The 27104-nt window shown below is 36.6% G+C and overlaps 1 protein-coding gene across 11 annotated transcripts in view; it reads left to right on the top strand.

Annotated features, from left to right (window-relative positions):
- The first annotated feature begins 1303 nt into the window (after nucleotides 1-1303).
- LOC105475954 (transcriptional repressor GATA binding 1) overlaps nucleotides 1304-27104 on the top strand; it is a 264087-nt gene continuing 238286 nt past the window's right edge. For 6 of the 11 annotated variants that reach the window (XM_011731474.3, XM_071067890.1, XM_071067891.1 and 3 more), the window contains exon 1: nucleotides 1852-2402. Coding sequence is in view for 1 of the 11 variants with exons in the window: in XM_011731483.3 (XP_011729785.1) it covers nucleotides 3078-3087 (10 nt within the window). In the remaining 10 variants the exon portion in view is untranslated. The other 5 variants (XM_011731476.2, XM_011731487.2, XM_071067892.1 and 2 more) reach the window with 4 other exon arrangements.

Raw genomic sequence — 27104 nt, forward strand, 5'->3', positions numbered from 1 at the left:
TTCCTTTAATAAAAATGCTTCTCACTGTGCCGTGCATATTTCCATAAAAGTCGGCAAGTTAATTTATGGCTTAAAAAAAGAAAATAAAAGGTCTATATTTAATATATGAATACTTTTTACAGTGGAAATTGGTGGTGGACAGTATTAAATGACTCCAGTGTGGAAATATGCAGGTGGTCATTAGTAGCTGACTATGAGATTTACTGAAGATTTTGATATTAATTTTCCCGGCATGCAGTACTATATATAAATCTAACTCTGTTCCCAAATTAATTTAAATGGATGATAACATATGAATAACTCTAGGCATATGAGGTTCATTGTCTTCTCTCTCCTTTAGGGAATATATAGTTTGCCTCATTGTGAAACTGTATTTTGACTACTTTTTCACCTGACTAGTTTCTCTATTGCAAAAGAATTATTGCTTTTCTACTCATAAAGAGTGTATGGGAAACGGTACCAAAACACTTCTGGAATAAATGTGCTACAAAAAAAAATCACATATCTGCTTGACTAAGTATATTAAATAAAGACCATAGAGAAAAAGGAGTAAGGTTCTAAAAGCACCTACTTCAGTTTTAATTTTTTAGTATGATTGGCTTTTTCACTTCTGGTAATAGTATGTTTGGAAAATATACCTATCTTTTCTTTAAAAAGATGCAAGAATCATTTAGTGAAAAATATTTTGGAGGAAATTACTTCATCTTCGGCTCTCAGATTCGTGATTGTACCTCTCTAAGATTCTAATTTTAATCATTTTGTAGTTTGGAAAAGGAAAGATGTTTCTCCTTTTAGCACAAAATTACTTTAAACTGACTTTCACCAGAGGAAAAACATGCCACTTAAAGTCACCCAACTGAAGAAAATGAAGTCCAAACGCCCAATAAATGTTTACTTTGTTTTTAACACCTACTATACTTTGAATCCTGTCATGGTAATGTTTTATGCATTGTTGATCTTTAGAAGTCAAAAAAAAAAAAAAAAAAGAAAAAGAAAAAAAAAGCTCAATCCATTGAACTTTATGTTGACACAATTTCTCTTAACAATGAGAGTATATGGTAATGTAAAGTAGGTAAAAAAGAATGTCACGCTTAATTCAGAGTTCCTTATCTGCTACTAAAACCCCAAACTGCATGTATTAATCTTGCAGCATTTGAATAATGTTCCCATTTTGTCTATTTTGTGGTACCCCCTTGAAGCACCCATTGAGTTTCTGGCTTCTCTTTAGCTCAGAAAACCATAGCAACCTCAGTCCGCACTTCTCCAACTCAGGATAGAGTTCAAGTTGTTCTCCTCAAGCCTTCTTGCCATGAAAAGCATGGGGAATCCTGATCACCAACTAGGTGTCCTGAGACTTCTTGCCACAGATAAAGGGCGGGGGAGGGGGCGCACACGCACACACACATCCTGCGTCGTTTAATTGAGAGACAGAGGGGAAAGTAACAACAGAAAAGGTAAAAGGACTTTGAGAGTTCTTTAGATTGTTTCTGTTAGCATCTCTGAGTGTCTGGGGAACGTCGGTTTGGCGGCCACGCACTGCCCCCCACCTGCCCCCCACTCCCCCAAGGTAAGTCCTCGTCTTTATCACATTATTCCTAACGCGTTTGGATTTTTCCTCCTTTTCCAGCCCGCACGTTCACAGACGGGAGGTGGGGGAGGGAGGAGGGGGGAGAGGCGGGGCGGGAAGGTAGCCGGGTCCCTGCACCGCGCCGCTCTCATTTGCGGCGCTCCGACTCGGGCGAAGTTCTCGCGCAGCCGGCTCGCCGCGGCCGGGGCCGGTCCCGGCGGGCGGCGGCGGCGGGTGCTCGGAGCCGGGCGGGGCGGCGGCGGCGGCGCGGGGACGCGCGCTGTCTCTTTAAGGGAGCTCGGTCTGGGGTGGCGCTTTCCTCCGCGAAGGCTCCTTTGATATTAATAGTGTTGGTGTCTTGAAACTGACGTAATGCGCGGAGACTGAGGTCCTGACAAGCGATAACATTTCTGATAAAGACCCGATCTCACTGCAATCTCTAGCGTCCTCTTTTTTGGTGCTGCTGGTTTCTTCAGACCTCGCGTCCTCTCGATTGCTCTCTCGCCTTCCTATTTCTTTCTTTCTTTTTTTTTTTTTTTAAACAAAAAACAACACCCCCTCCCCTCTCCCACCCGGCACCGGGCACATCCTTGCTCTATTTCCTTTCTCTTTCTCTCTCTCTTTCTCTCTCTCTCTCTCTCCCTCTCTCTCTCTCTCTCTTTTTTTTAAATAAGGGTGGGGGAGTGAAAGGGGGGGAGGCAGGAAAGACCTTTCTCTCTCCCCCCCGCAATAATCCAAGATCAACTCTGCAAACAACAGAAGACGGTTCATGGCTTTGGCCGCCGCGCCACCATCTTTCGGGCTGCCGAGGGTGTTCTTGACGATTAATCAACAGGTAAGGAGGGGAGGCCCGGGCGGGCCGCGGGGCCGGGGGCCGCGGGGGGCGCGGGGGGCGCGGGCTCCCCTCGACCGGGCCCGGGGCGCCGCGACGCGAGTGCAGCGCCCGCTCGTGTGTGCGCAAAATGTGGGCGATCGCGAGCGGGGAGCCCTGGGAATTAAAAGTGACTTTCTTTGAAAAAAAAAAAAAAAAAAAAAAAAAAAAAAAAAAAAAGGCAGAGGGAGAGTGTGCAGAAAGCCAAGCGCAGGCTTCTCGGGTTTCACATGCATTTTCTTTCTTCCTTTTTGAGCGTGTGATTTCTTTCTTTCTTTCTTCTCTTCTGCTCCCTTTTCACCCCTTCCTCTCCTCCTTTTGGTGGGTCTAAGGCATCTGAGCCTTGGAAACCAGCGACTTCAAACTGCAGTAGCCCCTGGAGTCAGCAGGGTCAAGTTCAGCCGCCGGGGAGGAGGAAAAACAAATCCCCATTTGCCAAAAAAAGAAGTTTCAGGCCGGTGCCCCCTCCCCCTCGCAGCCCCACTCCCCCTCGCTGTCTCTTTCTGGCTGATTTTAATTCTCTCCTACCGGGCGCAGCGGAGGAGCTGGAGGTGGTTGGACCCGAGGGGCCGCCGCCGCCGCCGCCACTGCAAGTTTTCTGGGGGCTCGTGACAAGCGGGGCGCAGACTAGGCACCAGCATGCAGAGTAGTAAGTTGGGCGAACTAGGGAGGGTCGGGAGGGTCTCAGAGAGGGACCTCCGTGTGGTCCCCGAAGTGGGAAAACAGCACAGGACTGCCTTTGGCTTTGAAGAGTTTGCAAATGCAGGCTTCAAACTTTTTTCCCTTAAAGGCCCAGCTGGGCTCTGGAGAAGGCGGGTGTCGCATCCCTTGGTGCACCCGCCTCAGAGCGGCTCAGGACAGCTTGGCCGAGGGGTCTGTGCCCTGTCCGTACCATGTGGCAGGGCCTTGCAGCCCGGGCGCTTCCTTAGGGACTGAGGAAGGGGCAGACTTCCTCTGCGATGCGGTTGATGCGCCATGTGTCGCGCGGGTCAGGGGACACTGGCCGGTGATTAAATGCCTGACAGCGGTGGGACATCCAGGCGGACAGACGCTTTGCTTTCTGTCTAGTTCCTGTTTGGGATCTAGAGAAACGCATCTTTGAAAGGCCAAGGCAAACATCGCTGTCCCTCCAAATAACTCCAGGATTATAGGACCCCATGAATAATTTGAGGGTGAGGCGGCGGTGGGAGCTGTTTGAAGTGCAAAGCTGTTTTTGTGGCTGGGAAAGCTTTTTTGTTAGTACCTGTCTGAGATGGTGGTGTTTCCCCCTTCCCCAGGGAAGTCAGTAACTGTTTTATGGCCCCAGGACTCTAAAGCAATTTAAGTTAGAGGGTGAGAAGGACTGGTGGGTTTCAGAGGGAATCTTGGACTTATTAAATTTTAGGACGGGCTTTACTTCCCTCTATCTTTTTAGGCCTCATATTTGATGCTTTGAAAGTTTTTTGAGTAAGCCATGGATCTTAATGGTGAATCTAAATTATGATAGAATATTCATTCTTATCCCATTTTGGAAAATCACGGCTAGAGTTTAAGCGAGGTAAGTGAGAAGCTCAGCGGAGAAGTTAAATCTGAGACAAGTTAGGCCTATTCATTGAACTTTTGTAGATTCACTGAACTTTTGTAAACACACCAGGTGAACAGGAAAGGGTCTGGGAGAGATAATAAGTACAAAAGAAAAATAGAGATAGGGCCTGAGACAAAATTACAAAGAAATGATAACTCCGGGCCTGGTTGTTGGCTAAAACTTGATTGTTCAAAGCAAAAATAAAATAGGAACCTTCCAACAATTCTTCAAAGTCCTCCAGCTCTGAAGCTAAAACCTATGGATCTTGCTGGCATCATGTTACTTTCCTGCTGGTTTTAGAAAAAGTTGATCATTTAGGAAAGGCTGCCAGAGTTAAAAATGCAAGGGACAGCAAAGGAAAGTCATGCGGGCAGCCAGTTCTTGACGTGGACAAAATGAGAATGAAAGTTTCTGAAGTCACTGTTGTGAAGTTTTACATGCCGCTCATTTGCTTAGAAGGCTCTCTCAGATATTCCACCAGTTAACGTATAAAAGCAAACAGAATCTAAAATCGTGTGGGCTTTTTTTTTCTCTTTCCCCAAGTATGCCAGGGTTGTGAATAAATACAGGGTTTGTATGGGAAGATGAAGCGTTTCCTGTAAGTTATGATGCTGACAGGACAGTCTGGAAATGATACCAACATTTTGAGGATTTTTTTTTTTTTACCTTTAAGTGAAAGTTTATTAATGATGTGCTTAATCTTAACAAGTCAAACATATTCTTAGAGTTTCTCTCTCCTTGGATTTCATAACTTCCTTTTAAAGCTACACCTTTGGATAAAAACATCTCTAGATTCAATTTAATATACAGGGCTAGCTAGTAACATCCTAAAGTTTGACGATTATTTCTGGATGTTAATAATGTGAAAATAAAACTCCTGAGGGGGAAATAGAGTCTTAATGCCAACATTGTAACTTGATTTCTCTAAATGTGAGGCCTTCTGAAGCTTCATCAGTGCTCTGTTGGCAAAGTGTTATTTACCACCGGTGAGCTGATGTTTATGGCTTCCTGCTATGTATGTTATATGTTAGGATATATATGTGTATACTGCTTTTACATACATAATAGCTAGTCTAACACTTTTCAAATAAGTGGTGGAAAGTAGCAAGTTATTAACACAATGCTTGTCACTCCTTTGAATTCTAGATGCTGTGAGGGTCTGTGCTACTATTTAGGTTTTGTCCTTTGTCTATTAAAGATAACATTGAAGGTAAGGAGAAAAGTGTCATAATAGCTGTGAAGTCTCAACTGAATTTAGAACTTAGCATTTCAATGACTAATATTTTAAATGATTTTATAACATTTTCTGCATACGTGTTTGAAAACCAGTTTAGGATCCGAATCAGTGTGCTAATCCTAAATGAGTTACACATACTACTACCGTATTTTCAGTATTGTTTAAGTCACCTACCACTCCTGAGTTTATTCTGATTTACATCATATAGGTCTCTTCCTATACGGAAATCTTTATTCATAAGGAAAACCTTTAAAACAGGGAAATGGATGCATCTGTAGAAAAGCAGCTTTTACGGTTAAGTATTTCAGTGACGGTACTATTATCACTACTATTATTAGATGTATATGTGTATGTGTGTACAGATATACAACCTACAATATGTGATTAATGATCTGCACATTTTTATGAAGAAAGCAACCAAAGAGTGTATGTTTTTTATAAACTCTTGTCTTACCTTCTTTGTTGTAAATAAACATTACTGAAAGTTTTCAGAGGACTTGCAGCAAATTGTTTTTGAACTGGAACTTTATTTCAAATTTGAAATTGGAATAAATACTGATAACTGACCTTTAAATGTTTTTCATAACACAAATATTTTAAAATAATTATATTTTAACTTCAGTTCTTCTTTTGATAGCAACGATAATGTAACAACACTGTGCTATTGTGTGTAAAACAAAATAGACTTTAAGAAAGTTAGGGGCAGGTGTCTATAATTGATTTAAAGGAATGATTATTTTTGTAATAAGTGATGAACTTAAAATAAAATGACTGGCTTACATTAAAACATATTCTTATTAAGATTTCTCTAGTGTGTAAAATGAAGCCATTCATTCAACAGGCTGACAACTTTCCACTTGGTATTTGCCTTTCCTTAATTTAGTTTCCGCAGGACAGCTAGTGTGGTAGTCTGCATCTGTTTTTAGCAGGCAGAGAAAACTATAAACTCAGACAGTTCTGTCCCAAATATTGCAGCTCACAAGTTACAATCAATTTGATAAAAACAGGCAAGTTTTATGGGCTCGTATTTTGTTGTTCATCCTTGCTAGGTCAAGCTTTCAGGTAATAGGTTTCTTTTTCTCCCTCTTTTGCTGATGATAACTGCTAATACCATTGATAACTAATTCTGAGTCTTGTGTACTCATTTATCATCCTTATTTACCATTTGTTGAAGTTTTGGGAAATTAATGACAGCATACGTAGACTTGGTTTTACTGTGATGGCTTCTCTGTGAAAGTGACATTTATCTTTTGTTATTATACAGAAGTAAGTAAATTCTTTGTTACTATCATAGTTATGATTTATGGAATTTTTTAGTCCCCCTTAGATATACTATAAAGATGCTCTTCTAGCCTTTGCCAAGTAGACATTTAATCTAATTGTTTAAGAGTACTTGTCGTGTGTGGAAAAGACTAACATACTTTGCAATTATTTACATTAAAAAATTACGTAGAGGTTTGTTTTAGTGTAATTTTAAAAATAATTTGTCTCCGGAAAGCTGTAACCAGTGGATTAAAGTAAATATGGTAAAATACCAAATCTTGTTTTATACCATTGTTCAATAGTAAACAGTGCTGCAGAGGATATAACCACTTTTCAAAATTTATCCTCCAATGTAAGTAGGGCCAAAGTCATTTGTTTGTATAAAATATTCTATTAATTATATATGACATTTATAAATAATATCTTCAATTTTATTATTATGATCACTTTTTGAGCTGTCACAGCGCTCAGTGTTTCTCCTGTTCCTGAGAACTGAATTTGGCCTTTAGTTTGGTTTTCTGATGGACATAATAATGTAGAAGTTGACTTTGGTTAGAAAGAGATCTTTGAGCTTCAGGAATCTCTGAAGTTGCAGTAGGATCTACAGGTGAAAACCATTTTATTGTTAAGCATTAGTTAGGTGAGGAAACTCGACTGGTCCCTGCAGCATATAGCAGCTATTATTGTAGCGGTTTACTTTTTGCTATCCCACTTTTTTTTTTTTTTTTCCTTTTCCAAGAGCACAAATCCAAAAAATAGCAAAAATAAAGGTGAAATTATCTCTGTGCTTCAAATTTGGAGCATCATTTGAAATCATTTTCTGATTCCAAGTTATAACTGAAATACAAACATAACATTAAGACACCCCGAAGAAGACATTAAGGATACACTTGTCGTTCTTAAGTGTGTTTCACTAAAAATAATAACAGAAAACTTTTAATTTTTAAAATGTTTCTAGCTTTTAAAAACCTGCAGTAAATACTTTACAAGTGGCTAGACACCTTCCCTGGTGGTTTAGTTTATACAAGCAGGAAACTTAGTCTCTCCTACTCTTTCTCTCTCTCTTTCTTGTTTTCTTTAAACCAACTGACGTAATGCCAAACTTTGCTTTAAAAGAACAGACAGAAGTAATTGGTAGCTTTTAACTTTTAATAATGTTCTGGATTGGTTTTAGTGGCCAAAATGCCATTTAAAAAAAAAAAAAAAGTTCAAGTAAGAACGGGCTTGTGGCCTGAGGAAGAAAGGCTCTGTTGATGCAGTTATTTTTATTCTTGTTTTTCAATCTGTTATTAAAAATCTTTCCTGCTGAGCACTGCTGGATTTCTCCAATTGCTCTTTGTGATGGCTGGTGCATTTCAGGTTACCGTAACTTAAACAGTTTTTGGGTTTTGGGGAGAGTGGGTATTTGCGTTGCATTATTTCTTTCTTATTTGGAAAAAAAAAAAAACCATTTGTTTTTGTTTCAATGGAGATTAATTAATTAAGGTTATCAATGGCCACAGTTCAAAGAATATGTTTATATAAAGAATGTGACACCTGTTAGCAAGAGCCTAAAATGTGGAAGTTTAAATGTGACATTAATCATTTTTATGTGCAGAGGAAGGAAAATAGATGAAACTTTACAAAAATGCATTTTTAGATTGAAAACATTAATTTTAAGGGTCAGTGCGTTTCTACAGGCCGCTCTTTTTTTCTTACAATTTTAGATGATTTTTTTAACCCTATTTATCAAACAGTATTTATAGTTTCCTTTTTTTAAAAAAATATAAATAGTCATGTCTTTCTTTCTGACTTTGCACAGGCAAACAACTTTCACCAGTTAAGAGACATCTAGGTGATGTTGATTGACATCAGGGCAACTTCAGAAGCTGGCAAGTAGGAAAATATTTTTAGGGGGCAAAAAGATTTGTGCTAGTGTTCCCTTCCTTGGAGAAAGACACGCCACCCAGAAATGGGGCCCTCTGCCCCATTCGGTGGGTCACAACTAAGTACTGTCTCCACTTTTCTTTGGTGAATTGTTCCTGAGGTTTAAATCTTATGGTTACTTGTCGTGGACTTTGCTTTTAACCCAAATTGTTCCTGATTTTTTTTTTCCTTCCTTACCTAGAGCACATTTAAGGAATTATATATATAGTGAAAATTGTCACACAAGGAAGAGTTTAGTCCTTAAGGCATTTATGACTATAAAAAGCATTCCGCATATTTGGGATATTGAAGTGTTCTCTGCTTAGAAATTTGACAGTTTTGATTTACTTGATAGGCTTCTCGGTTTTTCTTGCGAGAGTTACAGACTCTAGTTCAAATCATAGGCATTCCTCTTTTGCTCATGGCTCCTTTAAAGATTTGTTTGGAAAAACTTAAGGAACTTAATGTATATGTTGTTCACATCAGCATAGTGAAAGTTTCTTGGAGTAAATCTAGGTTCATTTTATTACAAAGTTTTCAAATATATATTTCATGTTATGGCTGCATCTGTTAATAAATTTTTATTTAATGAATATTGTTTGTTACTACAAAACTGAGGGAAAAGCAATCAAGTTTAACAAGAAGGAAAGAAGGCAAAGGGAGGTGTTTAGAGTCGTAGTCCCTTAATATCAGCAGATTGTTTACTGGTAAGTGGTGGGGAGGGGTTGGTGGGAGGCTTTGTGGAAGATGATACCAAAAAAAAAAAAAAATCCATCAATTGCGCATATGCTCCCCTCCCCTTAAGGTTTACTTAAACAATATGTTTCGGTTTTGCCTCAAACCATTCTGCACTACTTCTGCTCCAAGAATCCACCACTATCTTGGTTCCCGAGAGATTAAGGATGACATTTTCTGTCGTATAATGAACAGCAGTATTATTTGAACAAAGGTAACACATTTTGATTTGTGTAACTTTTTAGTAGCTAGTCATAGAATACCTATAATATGAGAGGAGTTCTAGCAGTGTAATTGCCTGCAAATGTTTGAAGTACTCACGATAGCTTTGCTGTGTTTGAATTATTGCCATTATATGTGCATGCTATTATAGGTGTGTTTTATATATGGAATGTATGTAGACAGATAATACTCAGACACAGTTTGATGGTGGAATTTAGAATGCTAACTATTAACTCTGTACTTGAAACGTGAATCTTTTAAGGAGTTAACATGACCTACATTGTGAAGTCTAAAAGTTTGAAATGAGTATGAAGTTTAAACATAATGAATCAATTGTTATCATAATACTTATATCTGCTCTGAATTTACTAAGGAATTTTTTTTAATGAAAAAAATTATAAATGAAAATGCCACCTTTCAGCACATTTTAAGAAATGCTTCTGAGATCATTTTTTAAGTCTCATTTCTGTTGAGAGGAGCAGTTAAGGGACCGGACTGTTTGTGAGTATATCATTTTATGGGCTACCACTTTATAGTTTACAATTCTATCATCTCAAAACGTTATGTGGAAATAATATGGAACATGTAAAGACTCTGTACTATGACCCAATGCGTTTTTCCCTAGGGTGATGGATTCTGTGCGTCACCCAAATGTGATGCTATTTGCCAGGCTTGTAATACTGGTTTTGAGGGTTGCTCTATGTCCTATTTCATCAAGCAACACAATACAACAACTTTGGTATCTAGGGTAATTGACACAGTCAAAATAGGCTCTGGAAAATATTCCATATACTTTTAAGTAAGTCAGAAGTTAATGTACATATTAAATTTATTTAACATGAATAAACAGATAATTTATTGTTAGCTATTTGTCTTCTATACTAGATAGTGTTAGAAGGAAATATATGAGTATTTATAGTTTATGTTCCATTTCTTTTTTTTCTTTTTGAGGGAAGCATGGTTCTCTTGTTTGCATTAATAATAGCCTTATCTGTTAATTACTTTGTATTCATGATAGTGAGTAGTATAGTATCATAAAAAATAGTAAACATATTTATATTATCTGCTGTATATGTCCCAAGCTTGAAAAAAAGCATTAATATTATTAGTTATTAAATTGAGTATTATAGTAACCAGGAATGAATCCAGTACTGTATAAGACAATAGATACGACATCAACTGCTATTTAAACACTAAAAATACCTTAGCTGTAGAAAAAGAAAGATCAAAAGGATTTCAGAGCTGTTTTTACTTGTAGAATTTGGACAGAATGTATAAAGCTTACAAATCAATAAACATTAATAATATAACATGTGCTTCCTGATTAGATTCTACAATACAATGTGGATTGCTATTTCAGTTTCTCTATGTATCATATGGAAGATCAGATACGTTTATAAATAGTGTAAAAATATATGGCAGAAGTTAGTTTGTGGAATCTAATTTCTCTATTACATGATACACTTCATGTACAAAGGGATCAAGCGTTACTAATCTAGTTTTAGCTTTTTCTCTCTGAGCTATGCACAAGTGCAACATATGAATTTGTGGCTTCATATTAACTAAGTGTGTACATGTACGTGCAGGATAGCTATAATCTCACTTGCATAGAATGTTTTTACATTACAGGCACTACATGGAATTTTAACATATTACATATTTTTTGAAATGACTTTAGTCTTTGTAATGCCCATTTTAATTACTTAATGCATCCCAACACCTATTTGAGGGTTAATTTAATTGTAATTTTGGTTCTGAAATGAGACCATGATAGACAAAACAAATTAAAAACCAAATTCTGCTTGTGCCTACTTTGTGATGTCATTATCTGCATATCATCTTTAGCTTTGCAAGATGTGGAAATAAATACATCAGCCCATTTTCTCTCAATCCTATTAAGTAGCTCCTGAACTTATAAAAGTTCCTAAAAGAAAGTTTTGCATTTGTTTTTGCTTTGCTTTTTGATGCCAAGTTAAGACAGGTCATATATATATATTAATTTTAATCAAGGCCCATATTACTAAATTTTTCAATACGTATTCATCTCTTTGTTGTATGATTAATAATTTTTTCTCAATTATTTTTTGATATACCTTTGAGAGCTTTTAAAATGATACGTTTTGCCTGTATTCGGCTGCTGAATTTTTGTATGAGTAATTGTATTTAAATTATAAATTAAAAAATACGATTGATGTTAAGCTGTCTTTAAATTAATATTGGAAGTATACCTTTTTAGAAGATTATTGCAAAATTTCCTCCTCAGTTCTGCAAACTTAGGGAAGTTTTAGAAAATAATTTATCTTCAAGTAGTTAGTGTAAGCAGTTACACATTCAAGGATTGAAAAATTTGAAATACTATTTTCTGTAACTTATAAACAAACACTAAGAGATGTTTCTCCTTTGTATTTATAATGCATTTGAATTACATTCTTTGGATGTATGATGTGGTAAATTACTGTAAGAAACCCACTGTCATCTAAACCTCAATTATAATAAACTATTTTACTCTATCCCATCACTGCTTAGTCTGTTTTTAAAGTCCCGTGTTTAAGAAAACTTGTGCTTTTGAAGGAATGCCCTAATTATTCATAACACATTTTACTTTTTCTTTTTACTTTAATAAGCTTTAAGAAAGCTGTCAGTAAGACGATTTTAGGTCATTGGTAAAAATAATAATGTACACATTTTATGTGTAAATATGTGTACACGATCTTGCATCTTCACTGTGTCTAACATTCAGCTTTTTAGTGTTATGCATATTTGTATTCAGTGTTACACATATTTGTGTACATTTAATGTTATGCATATTTGTATTTAGTGTTACATGTATTTGTGTACATTTATGTACATCACATACTTTTTACTCCCAGAATAATTCAGTATATCACTGTTAGCACGTAATTATGCACATACATGTTCTTCTCACTCTCTGAACAATTCAGTGTGTCCTTGGCAATACTAACATTTTAAAAATGAGAGCAATAATGATTAGAGCTGGAGAACTGGGGGTAGATATTAGTGTTAGCAGGTTTCCCTCCTTTTAATTTTTCCCATTTTCAGTTCCTTCTTTAAAAGAGAGATGTATATATATCTGAACAGAAGGGGGACTAGGATACTGTATAATCCATGATAACATAAGGAATGGTTGCTGCATATGGCTTTATTTATATATCTCTGACATAGAAAACTTTGACCCCTTCGCCTGTTGTACTTGGGAATTTTAGATAAAACCCATTGGGGTCACACTCATCAGTTCCGGCTTTGCGTGACAAAAAGCCTTCTCTAGCTTCTGGTGCGCTACTGTGCTGTTTTCCTTCAGGAGTGGAAGGTCCTGTTAGTTCATTTGGCATTTGGAAGCACAACTAGATTTCTTCCGTTTTGAAAATCCTCTGAATGGTTTTCAGAAGAGTAAGCAGAGATCATAGGCTGCGTGATGTCGTTGATTTTAGGATGCTAAAGAAAATTATGCTGAGACCAAGCATGCTTCCTCTGGTTTATTCTGCCCTGCTTGATCATCACTTTTTTCTTTTTTTCAACCTCCTACCCCTCTTCCCTCCACACTGTTTGGGGTCTAATATTTTGGTTTCTAGAGTAAGGATTTACCTTCTCAGTGCAAAAATGTGTAAGCTGCAGGATTTTTACTTACTTTCTGTATAACTTTTCCATTTTGGGGGCAGTGTCTAAGAAGAGGAAGAAGCTTACATACTTGATTTTATTTTATTTTATTGTTTGCTATTGAGTAGGAGTTTGCTATTCCATTTCTATGAGGAAATGCATTGCATGGAATTAAATAAAGTTGTATAGTTTTGAAACAATTACAAGCACCAACTATGACATAGTTCTGGCTTAAAAAAAATCAATTTTAGTTATGCAATACTTCCACCAAACTCTCTATTCCAAGTTTATAAATATGAATTTGACCATTTGACCATGGATGATGCTTGAAAGTCATGTTTTCTGGATTTAGGGCAGAAGAATACTTAAAAGATTCTCAATATCATTATGTTTTAGATTCCCAAGAAGTAGAATGCCAAGTATCATGTTATCAACTCTTTGAGGTCTACAGTAAGGAGTTTACTTGTTTCTGGTAGCTTATAAATTCAATAACATCAGTCACAGGCTGCTTAACATATTTATGCGTTGAGCTAGTGTAGTTCAATAAATGATTGTATTTCCATCAAGTTTAGGGAGTAACGCAAACTGGAATAGTAGCCATCTATTAAGGATAGTTCTGAGGTTTGGAATTTGTAACTGATTTTTAGGAGCTACGACATGAATATCATAGCAGGTAGAAATACTCAGAGTGATCACCTTTTATGAAAGTTAGTTCTATCTTTCATGTCTAGGAAAATATAACTGTGAATGTTTGCTTTTTGTATGTTTTGTCTCCAAGCAGAGGAAACTGACAGTTTTATGTTTTAAGTGCCGAAAGTTGTTTTTGGCTAAGCAGTTCCAGAGTTAATCACTGGGATGTTAACTTGAATTTTTGTCTTTAAAAAGTTTCAGATTTTTAAAACGAAATATGCTTCCATTATTTCCAAACTGACACCTTGTGTTCTGGATTAGTTTTTAGAGAAATGTTTCCCAAATTCTCTTGGATTACTTGAAGTCCATTGATTGTGAAATGCTTGGTTTAGTTTTTTTCTTTTAAAGCTTATCAGAAAGTAGAGGAAGTACTTTATCTTTTTGGGGTTTTCTTATTCTAGAAACTTTGTTATTGCCTATAAAACGCAAATGAATTTTGCACTTATTTTGTATTATTTTCTCTTGTGTTGTTTTTTCAGAAACGTTTTGATGCATCAGAAATTGAGACATCAGTGATTTCAGTTCTCCTGTCACACCTTTTCATGATAAGATATTTTGGTCATTTCTAAAGAGTAGTTAGAGCGAAATCCTTTCATAAGTCATTTTCACTTCAAAAAAACAGTGATGTTGGAAAATTATCATATAGTATTTTTGTGGTTAGTTGAAAACTATGAATGATGTAAAATACTATAACATTTGATTGTTTCTCATTTAGACATGATGCATTTTATATCTCAAAATTTGATGGGAGGAAAAAGAAAAAAAAGAACTCACAACTTTTACCAGGTTTGAAACTAGCTTAAGATAGTTCTGTGGAATTCTCCGAAAGTGATAAAAAAATTTAAAATACTACCCAGACACAGGGTTAAAATTAAATCTGTATGTAGAGTGGAGACTTTAATCTGACATATTTTAATATAAAGACATTTTAGAATAAAGAAAGCTTTCTCTGGTTTTGTCGGCTGTTTTTGTTTTTCGACCGCTTTGCCTGAGATGATCGGCATTCTTAAATTATAATTATGTATAAAGACAAATAAGCTGCTACTGTAAACAAGTAACAGCTCTGCACATACATCTTGAATACTATTAGAAAACATTTTCATTAGAGGAATAAATGCATTAGGCCCTAAGTAAATTTCAGATACCAAACTGCAAACTTAGTATCTCTAATACATTACCCATACTAGGCCCTGGAAAGTGGAATTGGTTCTGAGAGAGCTCATTATTTCTATTGCTAGTAGAGTGTATTTAACAATATTTTGGTGTCTCCACTGGTAGAAATGTGGACATTTCAACTAGCCACCCCCTTGTTTGGTTCCTGTGATGTCAGGCAAACGTTTTGCCAAAATGTTTGGTCCGATGTAATCACATCGGTGTTGTGTAATTAAGATAATGTGCTGATTTTGAATCTTGTTAACGTGTTATTTTGAAAGTGTAATTTAAAAAATTTGCCCATTTGGAATACAATAGAAGAGGCAGGATGATGTTTTTAGATTTAATTCAAAGCGTCTATGTACAGATAAATTATGAAAAGTTCAATAGCTCTTTTCATCTTTTCCTAATGTGGGAGAATGTAGGGTTTTTTTTTTCATAAACACCATTGTAAAAATAATTGATCAACTCTTTTTTTTGGCAAAAGATCATGTACATATATATTAAGTGACTTTCTGAGCTAACAGAATGTACATTTTATTTCATTAGGTTACATTAATAAAACCATGCGCAAAAACATATAAACAGAAGAATAAATGAAATCGCCTCTCTGAAGTCAGATGTAGGGTAAATGGTGTAGTCTCTGAGGTGACTCGCTTAGTTCTGTGATTTCACTATAAGAGCTGGCCCCCATCTATTCTGCTTTGGACACATTGTGCCAAAGTGTACAATGTTCAGCTTCCCATAAAAGGAAAAAATAAGGGTTTAGGCTTAAGAGTCTTCTAACATTCTGTTATGGAGAAATAGACCCTGGCCAAGGAAACACTTCTTATCTCAATGGTGGAACTTTCTTCAGCTGGTCAGTCTAAAATCTGCCGTTCAAGTTTGGTTTTACTTCTTTGTTTCTCTTGACTTCAGGTATATCAGAGTGACCACTGGGTCATGTTTTATTCTGAGTGACAGAAAGGACTTGAACTACTATCCATTCTAGCATGATCTTATTTTATAAACAAAAAAACTGAACATAAAGGTGACTTCCCCCTACTTGGTTAAAGGACTGAACTAGAACTTGGGTGTGTTCACCATCCTCATTCATATGTCAAACACTAGATGATTTTGATGTTTGCTGAGGAAATCTGCTCACTAGTTAAGATTCATTCATCTTTATTTTTCTTTTTGCACATGGATATGAGAATAGAATTAAAATGTCATTTATTAGGATGCAGTGAGAAATTGATGATCATAATGAATCAGTTGATCTATTCACATGATTTCTTTATCAATAATTTAGATTGATGGGTATCAAATGTTTAGAAGCTGTCACAGAAAGTTAAAGAATTACTGCGAAAAATCTAGGCTTAATGCTTTTTTCAAACACCTTAGCAATAGAAATGTTGGATTCATTTAGATAAAATCTAATTGGTACTGAAAAACTGGTTATGAAAATGGTCATTAATAAGAAGCTAAGTTTGTATTACTCTTTTCCTTTAGCTTAAAGCAGCTTTAACATTTATCTATATAGAGAGTAATATTTTAAAAAATAGTCCATTTGATTTAAGGATATTTTTATCTTCCATGAAATGGATGTTTCTTTATTCATAACGCCATAGTTCCCTTGGCAGGTTGAAAAACTGTAGACAGCATCTGTGAGATTAGGCTTGAAATGTGCAATTAGTTATTAAAATCTGGCTGGAAAAACCATAAGTGGTGTTTTACATAAACTCCTCAGCATTTATAAAAAACTAATGAAAGAAAAATAAAAGAACCTCATTTATTTTAAATACTTTCCTTGTGAATCCTGTCTTTTGAATGATCAATTTCAACTTCAAATGTAGTGAAAATAATTTAAATGTACATTTAATGCCTCTATTTTTCTTTTAGAATTTCTCAACTTTCCATTTTTAGCCATGCCTCTACCATACAACATGGATGCAATTTATGTTTATTGATTACAGTTAAGCTAATTTTAATCATTTACTTTGTTGGAGTGGAAATACAGGAATAATTCTCTGTCTTCTTAGACTTCTGAGGTATTTTACTTAAATCCCTTGTTTCTTGTCTTCCAGACCTAATAGTTATATTGTATAGTCCAAAGAGTGAATGCCTGCATAAGTGAAATTCACACATTACAACCCCAATGCTGTTGTCATTTTCACCTCTGGATTTTAAAGAATTGTGGTAAATATTTCTTTAAAATCATGCAGAAAGATGTTGAACCTAAGACAGCCCCAAGCTCTTTCAGAGCATAGCTCCAGAAATGTCTTTGAAATGCTGGAAGAGGTGGAGGAGGAGGAGGTGTGTCAGGCCCTGGAAACACCTGGGCTGGTCCAGGGTCTGTATTTGAACCCCGTTCAGTTCATCCTGAGTCGCAGGGTGAAGAAGACATTGTACTTTCATTTGCATGGGTTTTCCTCTCTGTCTCTTAGCCAGAAGGCAGCCTTGTCTTTTTTGTTTTTGTTTTTGTTTCTTTAATGTTTCTTTCAAGTGAAAAGCCTTTTTTATAAATAGCTTGTAAATAGTTATTCCTTTAAATGAAACAGTTTGCTGGTGGAAAATAATCTTACTCATTCCATCAGATATAATCAATTAAATCAGAAAATTATAGAATGATGTTTAACATTAAAAAGCAATTTTAAAATGGGTTAAGGAACTATTTTGACTATTATGCTGATCATCCCACGTAAAATTTCTTTCTTGGTGTGGTGAGCGTACTATATGAAGAAAGGCTGAAAACTTCCATTATTATTACATAATCATCTAGTTTTTTTCCTTCTCGTCCTGTGGCTATTATCTCTATATAGCAAAGTTTATTTTTCACCCAGACTGTGAATTATAATTTGTCATTCATTGTATACCTTATAGAACCAGAGGAAACCCTATCAGTGCTTATGAGCCCTAGTTTTTCTTAATGATTTTGTTAATGTTATTTATTTTTTACATATTTCTCCCCCTGTATGTAAAATATCTCGTTTTCTTCTTTGATTTTGAGAGATTGGAACCTTTTCATGTACTCTTAGCATTGCAGATCAAAATAAGGCAACAGAGTTCTTATTCTGGGCTTTGTTTATCAGAAAGCACTATTTTTTGGTTGGTTTTTATAACAGGTGATATCCAGATAAGGTTTAAATAAGATGAGTTGCTATATTTTAATGTTTATTTCCACCTCTTAAGGGATTTACCTTCCTGATAAATCAGTATACACTTAACTGTATTGAAAATGCCCTGAATCACAACTATGCTAATGCAGTCACCTACTTTGGAAAACTCCTTTTCAGACATTCTTTAAACTATTTTATAATTGTTCTCATGAGGCATATTTGTGAACACAGACTATCGTGGATATTTTATAGAAGCTAGTTAAATAGCATTATCTTCTGGTATTTGGATTATAATCCAGTTGTAGACTGATTATGGACCATTCTTGGAATCTAGGAAGAGTCCAGATGCAATTCTATACCTTATACATGGCTAATGAAGCTGAGAGATAGATTAGGTTTTAAGCAAGGGATGGATTTTAGGTAACAACAAGTATTGAATATGGCTCCTTTGAAAGTTTAGAACAAGACAAGGTAAAACAAAACAAACAGCTACTTTTTATTTATTTCCAGATGGATTTCAACTTGCAAGTGACATGGTAAAGTCAAAACGTTGCTTGTTGAGATTTATTAATTAGAATGCTTTTAAGTTGGATACGGAGTTTGTTCTGTTTCAGATAAAAGAGAAACCTACTCAGACATAAAAATAAAAATAACCTCAGAGTGGAGAAAATATTGAATGCCCGAATCTGGGTTTCATTTCATGTGAATCTCCATTTCTCAACTAAGCGATATCTGCCAAGGCTCCTCTGTTTGTTGACATTGCTGTATTGAAGTCGCCAGTAGCCTCATGGAAGCCAGGCCCCAATGGTCTTTCCATCTGACTGCATCTCTCAGATGAATTGGATGCTGCCAGCCATTCTCTTGAGTATCTCTTCTGGCTTGGCTTCCAGGCACTGCATCTCTGCCACACTTGTTCTAGTCTGTCATTGAATGTTCTCTTAATCTATGCAATTTTCTTGGAGGGTTTTATGCTTTTAGCTTCTTATCCAAATGAAATAACTTCTGAGCCTTCACCTCTAGACCTAACTTGGTTCTGAGTTCCAATATGGAACTCAGCCTCCTTAAGTAGTTGCTTTTAAACTTGTTTATCATCATTAACTTGGCATTCAGGACCCTTCAATTTGCCCCCAATTTACCAGTTCCATCTGTACTACATCATGTGTCTATCCTTACTGTAGTGCTTTCTAGTCCTAGAACATTCTCACACTGACTTTTGTTCATATTCTTCCCTCTTTATGAAATGCCTTCTATGCAGCCGTAACTACAGGGATTCTACCTGTTCCTCGGTATGTTTGCTTCTATATTCTTCTTCCTGAAACTTTCTACTTCTGCTCATTTAGGTTAAAACATCCTCGCCTTGTGCTCCCATTTATGTGTGGCTTTAGCATAGCTCATACCAGGAGCTACTGGGCATCACGAACCTGAGGAGAGTGAGAGCATACCTAATTCATTTTTGTTCCCTTTACAAATGACTTGGATGCAGTAGTTCTCAAAAGTGTTGCATTAAATAGGAACAAAGGGGAAGAACACTTTGGCCGGCAACATAGACTTTCAGGTACTAAGAAAATTGTGAAATTGGTTTGTGAGGTTTCAGCAGAAAATAAATATTACCTGGTATTGCATAAATTATATATGTTTCTTGATGTTTGCCCTAATGTATCGTTCCTAAGGTAGGATACCACTGGTTGCAACGTAGTATGTTGTATTTTGCAGTGTGCTTTCAAATCCTGCCTTTTATCAATTAATGTCATTTAGCGAAGTGGAACAGTGCCAGTGAAACTAAGGCAAAGGGGAAGCCTGAATTCATTTGAAAAATATAGGAAAAGGAGAACACAAGCAGCCTTGTACTTTACTGATATTATATGTGAGACACCATGAACTCATCAGAGATGCAAGATGATAAATGATGTGTCCTTAACTGAGGATAACAGCGTTAGGCTCTAAGGTCATGAGTCAGAAATGTGCCTTTTTAACGTCCATGTTTTGAATATTCTCAGGCCCAAAGGTTGTGTTGTGATGTTTGAGGACAATGGCTTATGTCTTGGCTTCAGGATGAAAGTTACTTGTAAGTGGGTCCAATGCTTGCATGCTGAGGGGGCAAGGGTGATTTAGACTCAGGAGATGTAACATGAATATTGATGAGTAGGGTTAGGAGCTGAGCACAACCATAGGTAATGTTGCTTTAAGATGCCCAGGTTTATGGCAGCAAGAGGATATTGTATTCCTCTTTGCTCAAATATTTTTAATATTCCTGTTTCCCTGAGTGATAGCCAATCAAGCGATAACTGAATAATAACTGCTGAGACGTTTTTCATGTTGGAACAACAATGCCTCTGAGATTTCTTTGAATGTTTGATTTTTACTAATCACTTTTAATTTTGTCTTAAAAGCCTGGGAACAATTTTGAAGTTTAAGAATTTCTTTTTTTTAACTTAAAAAATTATTTTATCTGAGAATTGGGAAGTCCCTTTGATTTAACATTTAACTCTGTTAAGCACCTAAATATTACTTTAAACAGCTCTGGAAAATTAAGCCCTGCTATTATTGTGCATTCCCAAATCTGTATGGACATGGGACCATGAAGGAGGAATCAAGGAGATCTGTTTAATGAATTTCTTTGCTTCTAGGACAGTTCATTACTTGTAGGACTTGCACTTATCTATCCCTTCTTTAAAAACAAAACATTCCAAAGCTTCCTAGAAACCTTAGCTAACTGCATTATACCAACATGCTTTTCTGATGTCACCTTAAGTCTGTAAGCAACTTTACAAATCCTTTGAAAGGGATAGTTGGATTTTTAAAAGTAGTATCTGCTTTGATTCTGCAAATTAAGCGACAGTAGAAACAGTTTCACTGGATTTTTAAAAGTAATATCTGCTTGGATTTTGCAAATTAAGCGACAGTAGAAACAGTTTCACTGTAGAGTACATGCTAGTTAATAAGTAGGGGTTTTTAAAATCCTCTGTACTTTTCCACAACTGAAAGGGTGCATACTTTTGGTTGAAAGTGAGTAGGCGAAATTTAGACCTGCTGTTCTGGTAGCCTTAGTGGCCATTTCATAATCCCTGATATGATTGTCCAGCTCTCCTGTTTGCTAAATGCAGAAATAGAGGAAGGAAATGGATGTTTTGGCTCCATTAAAATGTTCCTTATCAGACTGTATGTAGGAGTGGATGCTGTTGAAGATGCCTCTATTGCCAGCTGCACAGCATGTGTGCTGGGCTAGTTTCCTGGCTGCTAAAGCTGCATGGTGCCCTTTAATGATGGGAAGGAGGACATTATTAAATGTGTTGGGCTTAGTGTTTTCACTTGTGAACATCAGGGAGCAGAGGGCATGCAAACTTTGCCCAAAGGCTGGACACGGTTTGCATAGAAATGAGTTGCGTGTAGTAATAACTGACTTGGTAGATGTGCAGCTAAGCACTGATTACTAAATAAAAGTGAGCGCAACCACAGGCCATAGGTGAGCTAGGTTGGCCGGGGAAAGGCTGCGTTTCAAGAGGTTCGTCTTCCATTGGGGCCGCCTTAAAATGCTGATCCTGGTTCATATTGGTTGAGCAGTCTGCTGTGTATTGTCTTCACTTAAGGTAGAAAGTGCTGTCATGTTCGTTTTATAGAATGGAGAGAACTGGGTCTCAGGAAAGTATAATGAATTGCCTAGGCTACAACAGGTAGCAAGTAGCAGAGTCAGGATTTCAGTCCAGGCACCCTGGCCCTAAGAGCTGAGGCTCCCTCTACTTTGTTTCTTATCTCGTGGGTGAACAAGATTTGAGTTGCTCTATCTTCCAAGGTAGTATTATAATAGTATTTCAAAGACTAGATGACTTTTTAATGTTAACACTGTTCCAATTTGCTTTCTCCTTAGGCCCTAATTCATTGTCAGAGAGATAAGGCTGTCACCTTTATATACGAGACATTGACATTTAAACAAATGTTTTTAGTAATAATTCAGGAAACATCCAACCAGTATTCTTTCTGTAGCGATATGTGCTGTCTCTGGTTAAAAAAAGAACTCTATTAGTTTAAGTAACTCTCTTCTTGGCTCCATTACAGTAAAAAGTCTGTGATCAGCACCCTCTTGTAAGGGGAAGTTGTTGAATGACAGGGATGTGGTACTGTCCTGATAATCCTATGGCTTTGTATTTCTTAGTGTATTTATACTCCTGGGTAACTACCCCTGCTTCACATGGGGTCTTGACAGCTTTGAATCTGAGGTGGCTTATGTGTGTTACAAACACACACACACAAAAGAAAGCGTGGTTTGGGTTAGACTTAAAACAATACTTGCATCAGTTATTATCCAGTGTGTCGGTTAGATTTTTAAGTAATTTATATTTTATGAAAGAGCTTTAAAGACTCAGTGTGCTTTAATGGATAGTGTAGCCAGAGAAATAAAAATAGTAGTAATAGTAATGATAATAAAGGACATTTTCTTTAAAAATTTTTTCCTTTTATTTTTAAGAAGAGAAAAAAATCAGAACTGCAGATCAGGAACAGAAATAGCGTTGCATTTTCTTTTCACGGATTCTGGAGCAACTACGGTGAGAGTGAGTTGGCTGAGTCTGGGAAGGAGGCTGCTGTCTGCGGCCCTGCCTAGGCGGCAGCGGCGACACGACAGGAGCTGCGTGTGTGTCGCTGGCGTTCGCTCTCTCAGGAGCCCCGGGCCTGAGGCCGCCACCACGCGTGCTCGGCGCCCGGGCTGTGGGCGTGTTATCGCAGGAAGTCCTGCGGAAGCAGTTGTGTGCGCCCGTTCCCTCCGGTTACCTCGCTCATCCTCGGCTGCTGCGCGGTGCTTGCAGCCTCCCTCTCCTCCTCCCTCTCCCAGCGCTGCCTGCCCTGCCAGCTGCGTGGAGGCCGCCTCCTGCCCGCCTCTCCCCACTCCCTCTGCTCTGTCGCGTCGCATCCCCTGGCCAGCCTGCCCTTCTCCCCACTTCCCAACTTGGCTTCCTTTCTCCATAAACTCTCTTCCCTCTTGTCTTGTCTTTTGCTTCCTCTTTGCTGCCGCCCCTCCTTTATTTGACGCTCTAATTTCCTCTTGCCAGATCCCAAATTGGGTTCATCAGCAGTTACTCATCCTTAAATCTTCTTATTCACCTGTGATCATTGGGCGACCTGTAAGAGGCATGAGATTAATGCAAAAAAGAGAGTTCCTTACTATGGGAGGAGATCTCTGGCTATCAAAAAGTCATTTTTTTAAAGTCACATATTAAAATTAAGCACTAATGTAAATATGAAAAAATTTAAAATGATGGCATAGATTATTAATGAGTCCAGGAATAAGGCAAAGAAGGACAGCCTGAAAAAATAACCTCAAATGAATATAACAAAATTGCCCATTTTTTATTGAGATAACTAAAACTGAGATAAAGTACTAGTTTTTTAATTAATGAAAATGTATTATTAGTCTTTAAATTAGTCATGTACTTTCTCATACAGAGTTTTCAAGGAGCTGCTTAAAGTGTTTCTGATACTTTGAAGTATATTTACTTACATAAACATTCTGGAGTAGATGGAAGTGTGTGTCTCATGCATTCTCAATCAGAAACTATAAAGAAAGTCATATTCAGTAAATCAAAATTTACCTTATAATGTAATAGTTTTACAAGCACATGAAGCCTTTTGGAGTGGCTAAGGCTGTATATGTATATAAGGCTACTATATTTTTAGCATTCTGGGAACTGAGGCCTTTTATTTTTCTTAAATTATGAACTTTTAAGACAGTTGCTATACGTGGATCCCTATCAAGTTTTTGCCTTCTTTACATCATCAAGCTTCTTTTCAAATTAATTCTTAAGGGCATGCTTTTTATACCCTCTGTATTAATTTCCTTTTCTAGAAGTCTATATTAGTAAGGCCATATCAGGAAAATTAGTATTTTTAGTAGAGCTGTTCTGAAATTTTTCCACAAGAGATATTTTGCAATAACTGAGCTATATTGTTTCATGGAATTTGTATCCAACTGCTTCATTTTTGCCTTGAGATTTCCAGTGTGCCTAATATTAGGTAAAGAAAATAGTTGATATATAACTGGATGTGAGGTGGCCATTTTAAATTGTAGGTAACAGGATTTATCTCTGGACCCCTTCATTAACTTTAAAATATATATTTTTTAAAATGGGGAAGTTTAGATTCTTCTTTTTAATTTGCAACACTTCAACTTCTAGTATTGCTTTCTGTAGGGGAGAATTTTTCAGTTGACAACATGAGTTGATTTCATAAGTGATAGTATTTAAAATTAGAGATGCTTTATTACAAAAAAATCCCTTTAATGTATGATTTAGTACGGCAACTCTTTTTAAAGTAATGTGTTTAAAAGAAAACCATGACCTCATGATAAAAATAATACTAAACCAATTATTAATAACTACAGTTTGCCATCAAACGTCTAAGCTAAATAATTACATTGTTAGAAGAAAGGTACTGAAAGCACAGCACCAGAAACTGTGCTTTAATATTCAAATAATAAAGACTTTAGGTCCACCATATATTTCTGGAGGAGCCAGTCCTACAGTATGGGGGGCATACTTATTATTTCAGTTGTCATAAATGTGGATCACAGTATTTTCTGAACTTTTTGTTTTATTTTGCATTTTTCTATAATGAGCACTTTGACCTCTTTTCGAGTTTATTTGTTCTCCAGAAATGCACAATACAAATTAAAAGAAAGTTCAGTCATCACAGTGCCTTTTGGGACACGCGACTGTCTGGAATATACTCATGTCCAGCTATGGTTAGAAGTCCCATAGGTTGTAGCTATGTTTTCCTTTTTGTGATGTGGCTCTGTTGGAATAAAACCAGTCTTAAAGTAATTCTGTAATTTCTCTAGAGTGCAGTCTTCTCACCCATAGGCTGTGAGTAATAGTACCTGGGCACAGGTTTTCGGAGAAGAATCAGTTTAGATAAGATGTGTAAAACAGGTTTGGTGAATGTCAAATGACTGAATACTTATTTCTATAAATAATGATAATGATTGTTCTGTTTCTAATCTTTGTAATTTCTGTATATCATTAACTATGGGAGTGCTTAGACAATTCAAAATAGTATTTCTAAGGCCTTATTTTATTTTTAATTTTAACAATTATATTTAGGATATTTACGGAGAGGAGCAAACTGAGCATTCTAGCCGTCAGCTATTGTAGAAAAGAGTGGCATTATATTATCCCAAAAGGTTAGCTCAGTGTCATACCTTGGTAGAATACATGCCTTAAATTCAAAAGCTCTGTTATGTTTGAATTTCACTTCTATAAGCTTTGGTATTCAGTAGTGCCGAGTTCAAGGTCTAAATTGGAAAAACTTGCAAGAAGTATTTTTGCATTTTTTTTCACGTTGTACATCTTTGCCTTAATGGCCTTTTATGGGCCTTTAATGATATGTGTCATCTTTTTTTTTTAATATTTGTATTGGCACCTAATTTTAATATGGGATTAAAAAATATGACATTTTGATATCCAGAGATTTCCTCTTATAGTTACTTTTTTGCGTTAATTTTATGACATTTTTCCTCTTTTCCAAAATGAGCACACAATTCCTCCTCAAAACTAATGACTGTCTTATTTTTCAATAGGTTGTTTTAATTTTGAATATATCAGGACCTTTCTTGAGGAGTAGCATTTTAGAGATAATGTTTTGTGGTTCTTGCTGGATATTTTAGAAGTTTTATTTTGATTACGTGGGATATGTCCTACATGATCATAAGCACTTCGTTAATAAACATGGTTTGTTATTACTGAGATCACCCAGTTTTTCAGCAGGAGAATAATAAATAGAAGTTGTGTGATTCCATAGTCACTGTAGGGTGTACTCTATAGCAGAGTGATTCTGAGTTATAACCACATATCCTAAATTTCAAGCTAAGTGTGTGTGTGTATGTGTGTATATATACATATATACATATGCAAGCATACCTCGTTTTATTACACTTTCATTTATTACGCTCCGTAGATGTTACCTTTTTTATAAATAAAGGTTTGTGGTAACCCTGCGTCAGGCAAATCTGTCATCACCATTTTTTCAAAAATATGTGTTTACCTTATGTCTCTTTTGTCACATTTGGAAAATTCGTGCTATATTTCAGACCTTTTCATTATTATTATATTATATCTGATATGGTGGTCTGTGATCTTTGATGTCACTATTGTAATTGTTTTGGGGAGCCATGAGTGTTGCCCACGTAAGATGGCAAACTTAATTGATAAATGTGTTTGTTTTGAGTGCTCCACTGTCTGGCTGTTCCCTTGTCTCTCTGGGGCTCGTTGGTCCTCCCTATTCCATGAGACACAAAGATTTTGAAATTCAACCTATTAATAACCATACAGTGGCCTCTAAGTGTTCAAGTGAAAAGAAGGGTTTCATGTCTCTCACTTTAAATCGAAAGCTAGAAATGATTAAGCTTAGTGAGGAAGGCATGCTGAAAAAGAGAGAAGCCAAAAACTAGGCCTCTTGTGCCACATGGCCAGATTGTGAATGCAAAGAAAAAGTGCTTGAAGGAAATTAAAAATGCCACTCTGTTGAGCACACACATGATAAGAAAGCAAAAACAGCCTTATTGCTGATATGGAGAAAGTTTTAGTGGCTAGAGAGAAGATGAAGCCAGCCATGACATTCCCTTCGGGCACAGCCTAATCCAGAGCAAGGCCCTCTGTTTGATTCGGTGAAAGCTGAGAGAGATAAAGAAGTTGCAGAAGAAAAGTTTGAAGCCAGCAGAGGTTGGTTCATGGGTTTTAAAGAGATATGTCATATCCATAACATAAAAGTACAAGGTGAAGCAGCAAGTGATGATGAAGAAGCTGTAGCACATTATCCAGAAGATCTAGTTAAGATCAATGATGAAGGTGGCTACACTAAACAACAGATTTTCAGTGGAGACAAAACAGCTTTCTGTTGGAAGAAGATGCCATCTAGGGGTTTCATAGCTAGAGGGGAATAGGCAATGCCTGGATTGAAAACTTAAAAGGACAGGCTGACTAGTTAGGGGCTAATGCAGCTGATGACTTGAAGTAGAATCCGTTGCTGATTTAGCATTCCAAAGATTCTGGAACCCTTAATCATTATGGTAAATCTACTCTGTGGGGCTGTGCTCTATAAAAGGAACAGCAAAGCCTGAAGGATAGCACATTTGTTTACAATATGGTTTACTGAATATTTGAAGTGCACTTTTGAGACCTACCACTTGGAAAAAGATTCTT

The sequence above is a fragment of the Macaca nemestrina genome, chromosome 8, assembly GCF_043159975.1.
Source record: "Macaca nemestrina isolate mMacNem1 chromosome 8, mMacNem.hap1, whole genome shotgun sequence".
NCBI lineage: Eukaryota > Metazoa > Chordata > Mammalia > Primates > Cercopithecidae > Macaca > Macaca nemestrina.